Below are 19,906 nucleotides of genomic sequence, written 5' to 3'. Positions count from 1 at the left end.
AACCGAACACGAGCTGTTCGCGAACGACGAGCCAGTTTGACATCCCTAATATTAATATATAAAAATAATATTATATATTAATTATATAACTTATATTATATAAATATTCAATATCTATATTAGTATATTACTGCTATAGTATATTAATATATTATTATTATTATTTTATTATATATTATAATTTACAAAATTTAATGTTCTAAAATATAATAAATTTTTTATCTATAATTATTTTATATTATTTTATATTTCAAACAATAACGATTCGAACATGAACGAACGCATCACTGTTCGTGTTTGGTTCGTTTAACTAAGCGAACGAAAAAAATTTGTTCGCGTTTGTCTCGTTTACTTATCGAACGAATCGAACACGAACTCATTGACGAACCGAACACGAACTGTTCGCGAACAACGAGCTTTTTTGACAGCCCTAGTCCTCGCACGTCTTATCCTTCCTTGGGTCGCAGATTGAGACAGCTCGCCACGCCGCTCCAAACTTAGGTTGTGGACATCTTGCCTAGTGGAGATGGTCTCGACGCTCCGTTCTTATGCCATTGCACTGGCCGGCGACATCCTACTCGTGCCCCTATTTCAGGTTCAGAGCCTGGTTTTGGTATCGGTAAGTCATGCATTGTTCCACAATCCTTCCACGAGGCTCTTGAAGGTGATGTGATCACACTTTCATTAAAAAGCTTGGTAAAAAAAGGAAACATGTTCTTTTTCTCTCTAAGGTTGAAACCAATACTATTGTGTTTTCTTGGTATTTTGCTATAGTGGGAAAAATTTTTATGGTCGCCCTAAACATGAGATCATTGGAAAAGATTTTGATGCTATGAAATTATAGGGTAGTTGGAATATTGGCTTACTTGATGGTCGACATATACTTATTCAGTTATCTCACGATGTGGATTACGCTCGTTTTTTTCTCGAAAGTAATCAAGATTGATAACCGTTTTATGAAAATCCTGAAGTAGACTGTCGGCTTTGATCCAAAAGCGGAGTCCCCTATCATTCCTGTTTGGATAAAGTTTCTGAGGTTAAAACTACACATATTCAACTTTGAAATTTTCTACTCCTTAGCAACTGCTTACGATAAGTCTCTTAAGGTTGATAGTCCTACGCGTGTTGTCACCAGACCCTCTGTAGTTTGTGTGTTAGTTGAGATGGATATCACCCAACCAGCTCCGGATGAGGTATGGATTGGATCCACTCACAACGGGTACTGGAAAAAGGTTAAAATAGAATCACACCCTCCTTATTACTCTAATTGTAGTATGTTTAACCACAGTTCTATTATTTGCTATCGCTTGAATTCTCAATTAAGGCTGGATATTGCTAAAGAACAACAACCTATTCAAAAATCTTTATTTTAAGAATTGGGGTGGACGTCTTACCACCTACCATCCCTGCTGAAGAGGTGCAACCTGACCCTCTTTTCAACACTGCATATACCTCTGCTCATCTGACTGACGCGGTTACTGATGAGAAATTTTCTGATGACCCTCTTAATCAAATCTCTGTTGTCTCAGATGAAAAACATCTCATGCTTTTGAACACTCTATTTCAGCTGTTGGATTGAAGAATGGTACTCTGGATTCTCATGAAACATCTTCTTATACTACTATTACTGATCCAAACGTGTCTATACCACTCATTGTTATTGAAGAAGACTTACTTACATGCTAAGACACACGAGAGTGCTAATTTGATCCAATAAAATATCAACTGATACAATAAGTAGATGTTTCTAATGTTCAACATCCTACACATGTCCACACTTTAGACCAATCCACTGATCAGATGAGCCATTCTTCGGATGAGGAATGACATGTCTATTCTAGGAGGAAGAAGAAGAATGAAGGCCGACTCGATGTGTGTGTGTGTGTGTGTGTGTGTGTGTGTGTGTGTGTGTGTGTGTGTGTGTGTGTGTGTGTGTGTGTGTGTGTGTGTGTGTGTGTGTGTGTGTGTGTGTGTGTGTGTGTGTGTGGGTGCGTGTGTGTGCGGGTGTGTGTGCGTGTGTGGGTGTGTGTGTGTGTGCGTGTGTGGGTGCGTGTGTGCGTGTGTTACCTTTTTATGTGTTGGTTTAAAGCATCAAAATACTGTGTGTGTGTGTGTGTGTGTATGTGTGTGTGTGTGGGTGTGTGGGTGTGCGTGTGTGGGTGCGTGTGTGGGTGCGTGTGTGTGTGTGTGCATGTGGAGGGTGTGTGGGTGCGCGTGTGTGGGTGCGTGTGTGTGTGCGTGTGTGTGTGTGCGTGTGTGTGCGGGTGTGTGTGGGTGCGTGTGTGTGTGGGTGCGTGTGTGTGCATATACATATAGATATATATATATGTATGTATATGTATATGTATCTATATACATATACATATAGATATATATATGTATGTATGTATATATATAATGTGTGTGTGTGTAGCTAAGCAAACCATCTAATTAAATAAACTCTAATTTGAAGTATACAGTACCAGAATTAAATAAAATGGTCATAAAACTGAAAAAAGAACTCACTGTTCCCATGTTGCACAATAAAATGGGACAACTGCAATTACCCAAAACCAGAATGTTGTCCTTCCACACATGGAAGTACTTCCAAAAGCTAATGTTTCAAACTGAAAAAAAAAATCAAAAGATCAATGTGCACTAACATAAATTCAGAAGCATATAACGATTTAAAAGAGGGAACTATACATACTGCACAAGCAAGAGCATCGCATCCTGCAATAATATTGTAGACGTATGAGAAACAAACAATAACAAACAACAACAACAACAACAACAACAAAAAAGAGTTAGGTGAGTAACCATGATCAAAAAGTTCTCCTAATGGGCTTGAGGAGTTTGTACGCCTTGCTTGTTTACCGTCAACAGCATCAAATGTCTGGCACAAAAAATTTAATAGAACATTTGCTTTACATAAACAATTGCATCATTCTTAAAACAAGATTGTAAAAAATAGATTATCAAAGTATGGTCCTCCATAAGTACAAAAAAGAAAACAGAAAAAGGAAGCAAAACAGTTTCTCCCTTCCAGGGGTGTGGGTTTGAAGATATAGATCAATATTTTTTAGAACATATTTCAGAATCATTTCGTATTTCACCAAAAAGGAAGAAAAATAGTTTTTTTTTCCCTTTAATACAAATCTGGTGAACCTAATATCCTGAATATGCCAGATTTGGGGGGCCTACATGGAGGCAACAAAGACAGAATTCATTAGAAAAGATGCACAATAGAAGTTAAAAATGACCATAATTAGTTTCCTGCTGTCGATATAACTAAGTCCAAGTAATTTGCCCAAATTTATTTAGCAAACAAAATGACGTAAGGTAAACTAAATCAAAGCAGAGAAAGATGAAATAGTAGAAAGAAGATAATTGACAGTGATCAGAATTTGAAGTTCAAAAAGAAAACGTTCCAAAATTCTTACTTCGGTAAATTTTGTCTAGATGGCAGATAACAACACAAAAATCAACCCTGCGTCTAGTATGGTACGGGAATGATAAAGACTCCAGGTTACGAAAAATTGCTTATATTATTTTTCATCGAAGTCACCTCTCAAGAATAAATTTGACCACATTTCTTGCTGTGTAGATTCCATTAATTTACCAAAGTTTTGCCAAAATGCAAAACTGACAACGATCCTCTATATTACCATAAATTCTTTTATAAAAATGATTAATAATGGCACTATGCACCCAATACAAATATATAAAAAACAACACAGATGATTACTTTATGCCAAACCTTATGCTACACGTAATATAATACACTGAAAAATCCGTATAATTTACAAGTAAATCCTAATCCCACAACTACTAAAAATATTAGAATTCTTCTCTTACTAAATAAACACATGAAATCATCACTGCAAATCAGATCAGCTCACACAATTATTAATGCATGGTTAAATATGGATAAAATATTAGTTATGAGCTAAAACTCCCAAAAGTTGGAATATTTTTTTCCTAATCATGCATTAGTAAACAGCAATCAAGAATTAACTATCCTTCTCAAATATACTAATCTTCTCTTTAACCAGGGTTTAACAGTTTTATTAGTAATAATAATCTTATTTAGTTTAGGATGCTTTAGGATTTAACTTCATAATGCAATTAGATGATGTAAGGGATGAAATCACATAAACCAAAATTGACGTTCACTATGCCAAAAACTGCCGATTAAGACAGAAACTCACCCCTTTGAATGTAAACAGAAAAGTATCAAATTACGTGTCAAGGATATTTTAATAAAAACCAAATAAAATAAATTCAAAAAAAAAATTTAAAACCATAAGAAACTTCAACTCGAATAAGATAACATTGCACAAGCAAAAAAAAAGTTGTAATGGATTTGACTAAACTCTATCACTTCCTTGAAAACTAACAATGGAATGTGCAAAAGAACGTAGAACAAAACAACTAGCTACCAAGCACATAAAATTCAGGTCTCATGGCAATGCAAGGAGATGAATTCCCCTTGAAATTGGAAGTTGCACTTCTATACCCATCAAATGAATTACCAACAATCAAGCATAAGAGATTGAATACAATAGAAAATCTTATTTAAAAAAAAAAACTCCTATAAGATGACTCAATATTTAATATTTATAAGTATCTAATTCCCTTCTCTTTGAAGTCCACTTCTTTAAATTCTTATCGGCTCAAAATCTGCAACTTCATGTAGATCAAGGTTTGAAGACGCTATAAAAAAAGAAAAAAAAAACCAAAATTCAAGTGTGGGCATCATCAAAATAATAGCAGATATGTTTTATTGATTACACATAATAAAGGAGAAATACAGGACTAGATGTAGTGAGGGCTTATGCTACAGAGACTTGCCATCAACGGTTGAAGAGAAGCAAATTTGCTATAATATCAAATCACAATCATAGAAATTAAAAAATAAATATTCTATTTAACAAATACATCTAGTTGAAACTTAATAGGAACCGCCAATTAATGCTTATCCATAGGATTATATGAGTAACAACAGCACATAGTATGTTTATTAGATTTTTAACATAGGAAAGAAAACAATGATAGCCACTGTTAGTGTCCCAAAGTAACAAGAGGGAAGTAAATCACGAATTCCTTGAATCAATACCTCCGGCAACAATTCTACTCCCATGTCTATCCTCATGAGTTTCAACTTCAACCCTTTAATGCCCAGATAAATAAACCTTGCATTCTCCACAGAAGGTGGTCGCTTCATCATCACACTTTTGCTTGTGAATGACTAGCACTGCTACTAATCCACAACATGCATTGCTCAACCTCAGTGTGCTTGTCATACCACTGCGCCCACCACACCTATCCCATATGCCGGCGCCAGTTACAACTTTGAGCTGATCATGTTTTTTGTGTATGTTGCATGTGTGCATGATGTTCCACCTACATCCTGATCTTCTAAGTTCGTTTCTCCCAATACACATCATATGACACTAGTGGCTTAGATGGCATTTTGTCTCCACCAGCTTTTATGATGTCCAACTTTGATCTCACTTCCTAGTACCATAGTAGTACCCATTGCAGGTACCTTCTAGTCCGTGCTTAGTCTTTGCGATCAATCTCTACAAGTCATTTCTTGATAGTTTGACAATTGTTAATGGGCCAATTGCTCCTTCACCTTGGACTCATGGAAACACTTGCTTTCTTCCTCCCATGATAGCTCCTATAATTTTGTTTTTTTAAGCTGTGTAAGGGTCTTCTTTGCAGCCAGATCCACCCATCAATTATCCTTTATTCTTTTAGCATGGCTTAATCTTTGCAAGTCGCAAGTGGCATGCTTCTAAAGCAAAGATTTCTAATATGATGCACCATTTACCTACTCTTTTAATAAAAAAATTTCCTTTCGCCGTTCAAAGCCTCATCATCTGAAGCCTCCTCCTTTCCCACCACCCGATCATCTGTCATATAAGAAAGCCGCATAGTAGAACCACTTGCCCAAGAGCCTCCACTGCCCTAAGCCGAAGCAGTCGAAGCAGTTTCTAAATCAAGCCCCCTCCGAGTCCAACCCAAATCCGGCCAACAAGCTGAGCCTTTTTTTTCACAATTTACTATTAAGTTTTTTATATTGTGTATCGTATTTTAAAAAGAAGTGAAAAAGAGAAAGAAATTTTTATTGTATTTTAATTTTATCTTTTTGTCATTATCACTTCAATTCCCCCAACCTCGAATAATGAAATGTGCAATTGGGCAGCTTTTAAAATATTCATTGGAGGAAACTCGAGCATCCGTCCCTGGGAATAAAGCACGGTTCAAAGAAATTGCAAAGTCGTATGAAATTTTTTTATAAAATTAAGTTATTTAAATGGTCGTCCAGAGAAATGTGAGTATTTGTTCTAGGGAATTAAGTATCGTTCAGAGAAAGTAAAGTACCGCTCGAGAAAATGTTTGCTTTTGATTTGACCGTTTTTCAAGTACGTTTAACGAAAATAGTGTTTTTTAAGATCATGAACTAAATACATATTTTATCTCCCTGATAGTAGTATCTCACGACACTAATCAACAAATTTTTTCATACAATTGGGAAGATTGGCGTTCTCCTGTGCTCTCTAACTAGAGTTCACATTGGCAGGTTGACGAAATTATGGGAGATTTGGACTTATAAATAACTTAAAAATTTTGGACTTTCTGAACTTATTAGAAAATATAAAATGTGAATCATCTGAATTTTAAAGAAATTTGAAAAATATGAGCTTTTAAAATTTAGGCTCCAACAATCCAAAAACATCAGAACACTAGGCTTTTAAAAATTAGGCTCTTAAGATTTCAAAAATATTTAAAATTTTGGGTTTTTAAAATTTAGGCTCACAAAACTTAAAAACATTTAAAATTTAGGCTCCCAGGATCTCTAAAATATTTGAAATTTTGGGCTTTCAAACTTAGGCTCATATAAGTTAAAAAATAATTCAAATCTTGGGATTTCAAAATTTGAAAATTGTGCCACCGGATTAGCAATACAACTGCTAGCGAACAGAAAGCGAATCATTTAAAGCCCAAAAATGAAACAATCAGTACATAACCATTAAGTTCCAAACGATTTCAAAGTATATTAATTTCAAGATTATTTATTAAATACAATGTTTTGAGAGCTATGAGAGTACTCTAAAACTAGCATGAGGAAACATTTTGATATTCTCAAGTTATGTACATCTCAGGACCTTTACATGAATGAGTCAACTATATATGATTATAGATTTCTGCATATGCCCTTTTGAAAAAAACTAGTTCTCAAATTCATATTTTAAAGATCATCCAAATTGTTTAAAGCCTATCAAATTATTAAAATAATACAAACATATAAAATCATACAAGCATGAGCTCCGACAAAAATTCTAAATATTTTAACTAATAGCTTAAAAAAGTAATGAGGGTTTAGACAAAACTTGTACTCAAATAATTCATATTTTAAAAAGCAATCCATCGGCTCACTTTTTATATAGGACAGTGTTGTATGTCCCATCCAACTAGTATGATCTTCTTCCTCGTCAGATCTAGAATTGACAAATCTATTAATTTTGAAATAAATGTTGAAATCATAAGATAAGAATTTGCAAGTCCAAATCATCTAGTCTAATCCTCCTTAAAAGGATAGAAATCGACATGATTTGCCTTCTAAAGATATCAAAATTAATAAATTTCAAATCAATTACAAACACAATATTTCCCGATGATGGTTGTTGCCTGAAAATTTCAACCGGAGTCAACCTTTAGAGTAACAAATTAAACATAAAAAAAATTAATCACCTAAAATTTTAAAAAAAATCTTATTCATCCTTCGCACCAGTTTCTCGAGGGTAACAATTTTTTTATCGACTTCAGCTTATAAAGAGTAAATGTCACATCAAATGTATTAATATATTCACAATATAATGAATTGTATGTCAGTAGGGGCATGGCTCGAGTAGATTATCCATGTGATTTTATTATGAAATGACACCACAAAATAGTGGTTATAATCATGATTCTCTGACTAAGAGGCTAAAGCCAGATGACGTCATTATATTACGGTCACAGCCACAAGATGTATGTTTCCCAGCGGTTTTCCATCATTTGAATTGTAAATCATAAGAGTATAATTCTTTATGAGTATAATTGTTGGACACAAACTCTTTTGTCTGCTAAGGTCAGCTAAAATTTGTCCCCTAATACAAATATCCACCCCAGATCTACAAAGGTCTCTTGAACGACGCCACCCATAATTGCCGACAATGATCTTTCACTCATGATGGATCGATTAGATCCTCTGAGTAAATGAGAGACCATGATGACCCGGGACATAACCATGGGATCATGAATGAATTTTTCATCATTTCTCCCACCATCTACTTTAAGCTCAAAGTGATAAATTTTATAATTTAAATTGTATGTTTGTTGCTGCTAATATATGTTAAGTACTCAATTTTAAATAACCAGTCTTAATCAAAAGTACTCTCCTGTTATTAAAAGAGGTAATAAACCATAGGGGTTTGCGTCTATGCGCCTATGGGAAAACTCAAATCCCATATCAAAAAGTCCTCACAAAAAAGAGGTAGTGTTTAATCTACTATTTCAATCTACCTTCTGAAAATTTGACCCTCAAAGTTCTCTTAACACAATAAACAAAAAAAAGTCCAGGACAGCAAAATTTTTGGAGCCCATAGCAGTCATTCTATAAATATTGTAAATTTCTTTTAACACAATTATACTGATTGCTTTAAGTAAAACCAATAATTGAGAAAATCTTCTTTTATTGCTTTTCAAGAATATTCATTTGATCATAATTAGATCTCATAAGATATTTATCATATGATCAAATGGATTCTTCCAACTTTTGGAGAGAAGCTCCCTTTCCCTTAATTCATCAAAAATATTTATCATGCTATAAATACTCCCTTGGAAACTTGTTCTTTAGTTAGTGCCTTCCATTGCCATTACTGGTTTTTACATATCAATCTCCCCTATGTTCCTCAATCTCAAGTAACATCAGACATTTATGTTAGCATATTGAGAGTCAAACAATAGTACTATCTCTTCTCATGATGTTAGTAGTGTATTCCCCAATGCTACTAATAAATGTACTAATATGGGAGGTTTTGATGACTCTAACTCAAATTCAATCCCATCATGATTATATTAGAAGTTTACTTGTTTGGTTGATAAAAATATTTCAATTTGTGCTTTCTCATCGAGGCATGAATTGAAAAAAATAAGCTTATTCAACATATGAGATTTACTAGATTCCAAGATAATGTAATAAGTTGCACATTGACTTTAGCATTTCAAATTTACCGAATGTTTGAATTTGTACCTGCTTCTCTCATCAAAGATGGATATTAATACATAACTTTTATGTCATATGGGGTCTATCATATTGTATTTTTTTTTTAATGTTGGCATTTCTTTACAACTACTTGCTCATGTAACATTTCAATGACCGGTTATAAAATTTTATTGCTTTAAAATATATATACATAACTAATAATTGTGCATGCGATCCAACCAATCAAGCCTGTCGAGATAAGAGATAACCAAACAAAAAAAAAATCATAAGAATGGAGGACACATCACACTAATATAGGCACGTCATCATAGGATTATTCTAAAGTAAAGTTAAATTAAAACTACAAAAAAAAAACATTAATAATCATTTAAAGAAAAGCAATCCTCGCATCCTTTTTTTCTAGGCATGTCTGTTAAAACATTATTTAGCCTAAATATTATTTAGCCACAACACAAGTAATATTTTTATACTTGAACACAACATAATTATCTAATTTGCAAACTTTAAATAGATCATACAGTTAATCCCTATAATCACTAAATGACAAATATTGCTACATAAGTTTATATTTCTTATCACCTATACTGGCATCCTTTAGCAAATGTTGTAACTTGTGAGACATGACCATCCATCCCTCTCAACCAAAAAAAAAAAAAAAAGCCTTAGGCTACAGCATAAAATAGATTAAAATTCTGAAGACGATAGAAGCTCTCAATAACCCAGAATAGAGAGAGAAACTTGAAGAGCAGACGAAAGCCCATAAAAAAAAAGAGAACATGTTAAGATATTCAAAGACAACAATTCCATCCCAATGTAATGTAAAGAGCTCTTCGTTGTGAAATATTGATTGATGAATCCATCAACTGATTGTAAAAGTTTACCCAAACTTATCTGATCAACCATTTTGAAACATTTTGGATCTATGGAGAAACTAAACAACATTTAAGTTTTTTTAATAACAATCAATGTTGATAAGTTCGCCAGGTTGATATTAATAATGCATTTTTGAAAAAAAGGCCAGCATAAATCCTCTAAAGAACACCGACTCTAGGAAAAAAAAGGTCAGTTTGGAAATTGAAAAGAGAAATATCCATTTATGGCACAAATAATCACTTCAAATCTCGTTTTAAAGTTTCAAAAAAACTATTAGTAACAAGGTTAAAACAGGCTCAATATGATAACAACTTATTCTACAAGTGCAAAAAAGGAGCGGTAAGTCTAATATATTAAGTGTGCTTATCCTAATTGTCATTTTGATAATATCATCATTAGGAGATATCATAATTTGGAGATGATTATACCGAAGAAGAAAAATTGGCAGAAGAATTCAAAATTTGGTCACATATCTCAAAAAAAGTATATTTTAGACATCTTGCAAGAAATGGCTAAACAGGATGCAAACCTATTGATGCTCCAATATTTCATGACATTAAATTGAGCAATGTTAGCACTAACTCTCTAAATGATAAAGATATAATTTTTAATGAAAGAACTCGTCTATGTCACTTGTGCAAAACCAGATGTAGGCATTGTTGTCACTTTGGTAAGGTAATTCATGTATGCTCCTTATTAGGGCTGCAAACGAACCGAGCTGAGTCAAGTAGGGTTGTTTGCAAGCATGAGATTGTTTATAAAATTCGAGCTCGAGTTAGCTTGTTTATAAAATTAAAACTCGAGCCAAGCTCGAGCACTATTCGAGCTTTTGTTTATGTTCAACTTAGTTCATTGAGTTTGGTTCTCGTTCGCTTCATATGATGATAATCGCGTCGTTAGCGAATATATAATGAGTAAATTATTGAGTTACTTAATTTATAATAAAACAATATTTATTGAGAAACTTAAAACTAGCGCTATCGTGTTATTTATTTTCTAACAAAATAAGACTTATGAACAAGAATAATTAGTATGTTAAGCTATTTCTTTTCAAATCAAAAGAAGTTTATCAAGCTTATAAATAAGTTACTTGTTTAACCTACAAAAACAATGAGCTTTTAAATAAATGATCTACTAAAGGTATAAGTAAAATAAGCATGTAAATACGTAATATAAATGAACTGAAAAAATAAGTCTTTACCATGTTTTATGTAATATAATTTAAAATATAATTTAATTTAAATAAAGTTTTAATTCGGCTTATTCACAAGCTTAAATTAAGCTTTGATCGATTTTATTTATAAGCATTAAATCGATCTTACATATGAACTTTAAAAGAAAATATTTATTGAGCTTCTTAATGAGCTTGTTCATAAGCTTCAAATGATAATGTTCGCGAACATAAACGAATCAAATAAGGTGGTGTTCAAGCTTATTCATTTAACAACTGAGAATTTATACAGGTATTCAAACATGTTCAATTAGTTAATCAAACGAACATGAACAAGCTTTTATTGAACTAAGTTACGAGTAGCTTGTCAAACACTCGGTTCATTTGCAGCCCTACTTCTTGTAAAGAACACATGAACATTTTTATAAGAATGCTCAAATACCCAAAACAAAACTCTGAAAGGAGGTTATTCTTTACCAACAGAGAATCCAAAATTATAAAAATCTAGATTGATGTTTATGGGGAAAAATCAACAGTGGATAGTCAGAGTATTGCAACTGTGTGAGTGAATCATGCACCATGAAAAAGTAAAAAAAATATATAGCAAAAAAAAAGAGCGAACAAACAACATTTGCCAATGAGATTAATGAATTAATCTGGTTTAGGCTATTCCTAATAAAACTTTAGGTAAATATTGAGATTCATATATACCATATTATAATAGTAAAGCTACACTTAGTATAGAAGACAATCCTATCTATCATAATCAGACCAAACACGTAGAGATGGATGGATGCTTCATTAAAAAACCCCAAAATTAAAAATATTGTGTCTTATATCTTTCTTTTTTTGAATAGGACTACTGACATCCAGATAAAAAAATTTGGCTACAGCCCATGTGCAAAAAAAATTTTAAAAAAAGACAAAAAAGATTTGTTGGATGCTTACGAATCAGCTTGAGAGCGAGTGTTGAATGTTATTGTTCTTACTATTTCCTCCTCACTAAAAGAGAAGAAAACAAGCATAGCTAGTGGTTATTCCGCATGAATTTATTGGAAGACTGCAACTATCAGCTTTTTCTCATATAGTAGATAATCAGCAGCATTGAGGGGGCTGCAGCTGGCTGACTAGCTGGATGTTAGATATGTTCATTTGAAGACAATGAAGCATACTGATTGATGAGATTAGAGGCCTCGATTTTCTGTCAACTGGTTATTTTTTTGGTATTCTATCATATATTTTGTATATTTTGAAATAAAAAATTGTTGTGATATGTTAGTTTCCTTTCTAACTTTGATATATTTATTTCATACCTGATTTCTTTATCATAATCCTCTATAAAATGGGCCTTATTTCGGCCAATGGAAGACATTGGGCCATCGCCTTTTCTTCTCTTACATTTCTATTCCACTACTTTCTTGCATGAAGACTCATGATAAATCTTGAATTAATCTTCAATCCCTCAGAGCATTCATCAATAGGTATTGGTTAAAGTATTCCAAATACATATAGCAAATTAAACTGATGATGGATTCGGAAACATTGTAATCCAAAATATCAAACAATTAGGAATTAAATACATAGAAAAAGCAAGAAAACAAATGGGTCTATAAATAAGCACCTCCAGAAATACAATGATTTAACATGCCTAGACCTGGCATCACAATCGCACATCCACGAACTTCTACAACACCCTAATGGCAAGAATTCATTAGTAATCATATAATACTCATCTCCCTAAGCAAAAAATCATTAGCAACATGATAGCAAACGAGACAGACAAATTATCTATCAACCTGATCTTCATGCAAGGACCCAGCCTCAAGTGTAGATAATCTCAAGCAAATTATAGTTGCCTTTGCTTCTATGGTTCTATCAAGGCATCTAATAATGATTGATCACTCATACCTCAAATAAATGTATTAGAAATATATATTATTTTCAACTATATTTAATTTTCATGAGATACCACTAGTAATAGAAAACCATGCATACATTCTCAGAAATAAGCATCTGCACTGTCTTAACATTAAAGCAACCACGAGAATTAAAAATTCAAGGCCAGATCAAATGCATGACATGTATAATAAGTACTTGGCTTACCATAAACCTTAAATAAGCTTGAACAAACCTGGTATAAGAAAAGAAGCATCCCATGAGCAAAGTGAACCCAACGAGGGGGTGCCGTATCTAAATGTGGAGAATATACCTGCAAGAATAATGGGTCTCGTTAAGCGGCAAAAAAAGTGCATGGCCCGCAACCCCACTTCACCTATATGGAGGTAGGAAACTCGCTGAATAAACAATATCGCATAAGTATATAAAAAGTTTATATATAACGTGTTTAGTACAAGGTGGTGCTACAATATCAATAAGAATAAGTAGTGATATGCAAAAGAAATGCATCAGGAATAAAGCTAGAAAAATAGAACAACTTTCAATACATTAGTATATGCCCGCGTCAATAACATGAAGCTCAAATAGAAAGCAAAGAATATGCAACACAAATTATTGGATAGTGAATGAGAAAATAATTAATGGAAATCCTAGAGTTGCTAGAGCGAGAAAATAATTAATGGAAATCCTAGAGTTGCTAGAAGTAGGGTTGTCAAAAAAACTCGTTGTTCGCGAACAGTTCGTGTTCGGTTCGTCAATGAGTTCGTGTTCGATTCGTTCGATAAGTAAACGAGACAAACGCGAACAATTTTTTTTCGTTCGGTTAGTTAAACGAACCAAACAGGAACAGTGATGCGTTCGTTCGTGTTCGAATTGTTATTGTTTGAAATATAAAATAATATAAAATAATTATATATAAAAAATTTATTATATTTTAAAATATTAAATTTTATAAATTATAATATATAATAAAATAATAATAATAATATATTAATATACTATAGTAATAATATACTAATATAGATATTGTATATTTATATAATATAAGTTATATAATTAATATATAATATTATTTTTATATATTAATATTAGGGATGTCAAATTGGCTTATCGTTCGCGAACAGCTCGTGTTCGGTTCGCGTTCGGCTCGTTCTGTTAAAACAGAACCAGAGCTGTTTCAGCTCGTGTTCGGTTCGTGTTCGGCTCGTTCGTTAAGAAACGAACACGAGCTTATTTCAAACAAACTAAATTTTAAACGAACCGAACACGAACACAAGCTTTGTTCGTTCGTGTTCGGTTCGTTTACACCCCTAGCTAGAAGAACTAAAACAAAAATGGAAGGGATCTATTATGAGCCAACTGTAGTAATAAAAGGAAAGAAATTTGCAGCTTCAGGGCCAGCTTTCTTGTAAAGAAATTAAGGAAAAGATGTCACCATTAATTAGGAGATCCTAATTGTATAAACTTCATATTTGAATCTTGTCTTTTTGGAAAGTTATCAATAAATTGATTGTGAAAGGTATCAAGCAATCCTATAAAATGTGTGCAATGTTGTTCATTAAATAAGAAAATAGCCATATCTCAAACATTCAAATGGCATAGACAGCAGAACCAAGGGTCGCCATGACCAACAGTAAAACTTATTCTCCTTCCTCTATGGGTACTGCCTAGAACATCTTAGCAAAAAACCACCCTTCATAACACTTCTATCTAAAAAACCACTCTTTATAGCATTTATCTAAATAATCACTCATAAATTGAATCGTAATAAATATAATATTAGTCCCAATTAATCAGATAAGCCGTTGATGGAAAGAAAGAGTTACTCTACAGAGCCTACAAAGTCAAGAAACGAGCCATACATGATCCAACATTCCCTACATGAATATCAAAAAACTCATTAGTCGTGGCTTGGTAGCTAATTTTGATGGAGGGAAGGTTTGCAAAAGACTGCATGATCCTACCAACCTAAAAAAATATTTGGGAAGCAGCTCATGAAGCTTGTTCCATTATAGAAAAGTAGTCATATTTTGAACTTACGTCAAAATTCTAGCAATCAAAATAAGGAGTGTTGTGTCGCCATTTTATATGATAAGAAGATGTGACATTATGGCAAATTTTGGATCAATGTTATAAAGTTATGTGAGAGAATCCAAATGATTGTGCAAGATTCAAAAACAAGAGAGAGGAATGACAGTGCCAACATGTTTCTTGTTGGAATAAACAACATTCTAGATGTAGTAAAAAAGAAAAAGTTTCAAATAGAAAACCTCTCCCATCTATTTGTGACATCTTTAAAGTCATGCAAGAATGAAACTAGGGTAATGTGAGCAAACAATATCCATCGCATGCTAAAAACCAAAAATTTTGCTTTGTCCTATCAAAACCCTGATGCTGAAGGAGAAGAAAGGAAGAAATCATGAGAAATCATAGTGTGAACAGTGCTAATAACAGTGGCACGCAAAGGAGACAGTAGAAAATTCATGAAAAACCAACCTACTCGAAGAAAAAAATTAGAGAAAACTTCAAACAATAAATGAATATTCTAAGGAGCACCCAATCAACACAGAAACATCTCCTTTCACAAATCACAGAGTAAAGAAGCATGTGAGGGAAAAAACAATAATAATGAAAATGGGTTGCACGACCAAGAAAAAAGCTTCAATAGGGCTTCTTTTGTAAGGACAACAAGTTAAGGTACCAATAGTTTTGCTTCTGAAGAGTAAGACCTACGGTAGCCCAAACAAAAGCTTTAGAGTGCAGGGTAGCAAAGGCACAAAAATGTTCATACACTATAGACCATAAAAAGCCAGCATAAATTTTTCATGGAACTAAACATATTAACAACATGATGCGTAGCTTTTAGTCATGATAGCAGGCTCTTGTATAACTCTAAATGAGACAACACTGATAAGGTGCTTGTTTATGAAAGAGAGTTGGTACTCAAGCAATGAAAAAGTATTAAAGTACAAAATATGCACTCAACAAAGTGTATAAAAATAGAAAATAGACTAATTAAGAATGCTAATCAATCCATCATGATACTCAGCACTTACATAGCCAAGAAATGCTGAGAAGAGCACAAACACAAAGCCTGTAAGTGTTATCTGCAAAGAAATTAATGATGCCATAATTCCATCAGTCAAAAAAGGAGCGAAAAACAAAATTATGATGGGAATGAATTGTTCATACCATGTTTGGTCTGGAGTCCATACGCACGGCAAGACCAAGAACACAAAAAAGCACATCAGAGGCATGTAATGTATAAGGTTAAATTTTCAGAAAAAAAAATAAGCAAGCAAATGACTATCTCACACCGAATGAAAAATAACATACTAATATCTCTCAGGTAGCAAAACATTTCAAAATCATAAACAAATTAAACTTACAATAAAATGCATATAACATGCAATGTCCTATTAGGATTTTGGCTCAATAAGCTACAAAGATAATTAAAAAAAGGTTGGTTGTTTATGAAAAAAAAAAGTATCTACTTTAGGGATAAAATCAGGTTTGCAGTTTTGCTACATATTTAACTATTTTGGATGATTCTAAACAATTTTAGAATAATTTACACTGAAGTCACCTCCTTAGATATTAATTACAAAACAGACAGGTATATGTATGAGTTGCCCTTGGGTTATGTATGCAGGTGGTTAAAAAGAATTGACCAGGATAGGAAAACAAACTAGAGACCATGAATTTCTAATTTTGACACGGTGGAAGCATAATTTAGCTATAACTTTTACATTAGTTCCACGTCTATGCAAAGAGATAGAATTATGAAAAACTATTTTAAAGGTGATTTCTAGTATTAGTCATATCCCCTTTGTTAACTATTTACTTGGAGTTATTCATTGTTCTATTTGGATTGAAATATTTCAAATTTACTCTCCATAGACATTGGGTGTATTTGGGTTGAGAACAGTGCTTTATTATGTCCCTTTTAATCTATAAATCAATGTAGCAAGTTTTTAAAAGATTTAACCCTCTTTCTTCGCTCAGCTAAAAGTTGGCTTAATTAGCCAAACCACATAAACCTATGTGTCTCTGTAAAGTGTTCATATCATTGTTATTACTTAATGTGTTCATCGTACACAATCATAATTAATGCTTCCCCATAAAGCTTAGGTGTTTTTACTATCACTTAACCAAAATGAACATCAAGATTAAAGCAAAAAGGAATCAATCATAAATTACAATCTTCTCAAAAACATTATCCAATCATTGCAAATTCAATATAGAGGACAGAAATGGCAGAGTAGATGTCATGGGTGATTATGATTCTTTCATGAAACACTACAACTTATAACACAGGTAACGTACAACATTTGTTTCAACAAGTTTATGAAGTGAAAATGGCAGCAAAAAATGATGAGGCAATTAAACAACAAACAATAAATCATGTTGAATATCAACTTTTCCCTTCCATGGGTTCGTTATCTAAATTTTTGGCCTGCTCACTGATGTTGGTATGTTTGCTAATGACAACATGATCATTGTTGAAAATAGTCCATCAAATATCAAGTTTTTAAATCATGATTACCTCAAATTTTAAATTTCTTCAAAAAAGCAAAATCTGAATGAAAAGTTTCATCCATTATTCCACAATGTACCACTCTTGTCCAACACAACATTCACAGACTCTAATGCATAAAAAAATAGAAAATTTAAAAAATATATATCGGCTGCATGCCCTAGTGCCCTAAAGGTTGTTAAATTTGGCCTACTAGGATGCACACATCGACAATCTATAAAAGATAGGCAAAAAAAACAGAACCAAGAAATTAATAGTTAAACTCTAACTAAAGATCAACATATGGTTTTTTTAACCCAACGTATCAGTCAACATGTATGATTTATTTATAAATAAAAGCTGTTTCTCTAAAATCCAAGTTAGAGCACGCATAGGATAATGAAAAGGTACCTGGAAAATGGAAAATAAACATACTTTTTACTAATTTAAAATGTTTTTATGTTCATTGAGCACAGAGCACTTACGGCACCCAAAGCGGAAATATATTGACGAACCGACCCCAAAATGGTTGCAATATATACTTCGCAACCAGAGAATTGTCAACGCCGCTATACTTATATTTGTGGAGCGCCGCGATCCCATGTTGCCCAATGTAACCCATCTTCTGAAACCAGAAAAAACAAAAGAAAATCAAAGGTCGACTTCTAGATGAGTAACTCCCTCAGATTGCTACCTATCTCAAACAGAAACACTGTTTATAATCAGAATCATCGGAAATGAAGAAAAAAACAACATATTGTGCATATGCAGTTGCACAGACCGTCAAGGATCACACGATCCATGACGAAAACTGATCCCTGAAACAAAAGAAAGAGAGAAGGCAGTAAAGCTTCGCACCTACTAGGGCTGGGAGCTGGGGCTCGAAGATAGGTTAGTGCCCCGCCTTCCGCGGAAGTGCGGAACTATTTTGATGCGAGTTGCCGAAATTTTGGAGGCTTCGGGCCTCTGGTAACGGATTTAGAGCAAAATTTAACCTAAATCCTGCAAGACGGTAATTTTAGACAAAATGAAGACGCGGATTTGATAAATCCAGATTTCACAGATTTTGGCCTCAAATCCTGGATTTACTAAATCCCTAAATCCGGGACGGACGCTTCGCGTGAAAAAGAAGACATGAAGTTACCGATTGTAGCGGGTTTCGGGTAGGAGAGTTGCGGAAGGAGGAGAAAAATGGGAGTTTCGGGTCTCTGAAAGCCGCGTTCCCGATTGCAGCGCGAGGGTTCGGTCACGAAGGCAATGGTTTTTTTAGACAAAACTTAGACAAAACAGAGAGAGCGGGACGGACATGCGAGGGTATCGGGGGAAAATTTTTAGTGCGGACTGCGTACCGAAACTGAGGACCACAGTAATATGCAAGCGTTACATAAGACTCATCTCATAAAAATCGTAAGGGTGGAATAACTTTCAAGATTTCACGTCTCTGAAAGCCGCGTTCCCGATTGCAGCGCGAGGGATCGGTCACGAAGGCAATCGGGGGAAAATTTTTAGTGCGGACTGCGTACTGAGACTGAGGACCACAGTAATATGCAAGCGTTACATTAGACTCATCTCATAAAAATCGTTAAGGGTGGAATAACTTTCAAGATTTCACTTCAATAATTCACAAGATAATTTTAATAATTATTTTAATAATATCACAATAATCTCAAATAATATTGCATGATGAACCGTTCCAATAATCTTATTTCACTTCCCCTCTTATTCCTCTAATAAAAGTATACACTAGTCACATTGTAGCTTTATATTATTTCCTCTGCCCGCACATTGAGGGTTGCTGGAGCAGTTCACCGAGCGATATAATTAGGGGTTATTACAACGTTATTGACTAGTTTATTGGAATTGTCATGCGAGGATTATTGAAGCAATATCGTGGCGTTATAGAATCGGTTCATTGCGCGGTATTATTAAATCGGTTTTTTACACAATGTTATTTTTGTGCTAATGAAAACTTATTGGAGTTGATGTGTGGGGGTGAATAGTTGAGGTTATTATTGGAGCGGTTCGCCGCGCGATATTATTGAGGAGTTATTGTTGCGTTATTAGGGGGTTCTTGGAGTGGTTCACCACGCAGTATTACTTGGGGGTTATTGCCGCGTTATTGTAATTGTTTTGTTGGGTTAATGAAGTTGGCCTGATAAGTTATTGGATTGATTATTCGCGCAGTGTTATT

At 33.6% G+C, this 19,906-nt stretch overlaps 1 protein-coding gene across 4 annotated transcripts in view; it reads right to left on the bottom strand.

The window, feature by feature from the left end:
- LOC110020411 (choline/ethanolaminephosphotransferase 1-like) overlaps positions 1–19,068 on the bottom strand; it is a 41,251-nt gene extending 22,183 nt beyond the window's left edge. The window contains exons 1-9 of one of the 4 annotated variants that reach the window (XM_020718497.1): positions 18,860–19,068; positions 18,574–18,717; positions 18,201–18,340; positions 16,392–16,401; positions 16,256–16,306; positions 13,435–13,512; positions 2,800–2,875; positions 2,690–2,712; positions 2,506–2,606 (exon numbers count right to left, since the gene is read on the bottom strand). In XM_020718497.1, the coding sequence (XP_020574156.1) occupies positions 2,506–2,606; positions 2,690–2,712; positions 2,800–2,875; positions 13,435–13,512; positions 16,256–16,306; positions 16,392–16,401; positions 18,201–18,337 (476 nt within the window). In that variant the 5' untranslated portion in view covers positions 18,338–18,340; positions 18,574–18,717; positions 18,860–19,068. The remainder of the gene's footprint in view (positions 1–2,505; positions 2,607–2,689; positions 2,713–2,799; positions 2,876–13,434; positions 13,513–16,255; positions 16,307–16,391; positions 16,402–18,200; positions 18,341–18,573; positions 18,718–18,859) is intronic. The other 3 variants (XM_020718500.1, XM_020718498.1, XM_020718499.1) reach the window with 3 other exon arrangements.
- Positions 19,069–19,906: the final 838 nt, after the last annotated feature.

The sequence above is a fragment of the Phalaenopsis equestris genome, unplaced genomic scaffold, assembly GCF_001263595.1.
Source record: "Phalaenopsis equestris unplaced genomic scaffold, ASM126359v1 Scaffold000096, whole genome shotgun sequence".
Taxonomy (NCBI): Eukaryota; Viridiplantae; Streptophyta; class Magnoliopsida; order Asparagales; family Orchidaceae; genus Phalaenopsis; species Phalaenopsis equestris.
Note: the sequence above shows the minus strand (reverse complement) of the source record. Positions and strands in the feature narration are given on the sequence as shown.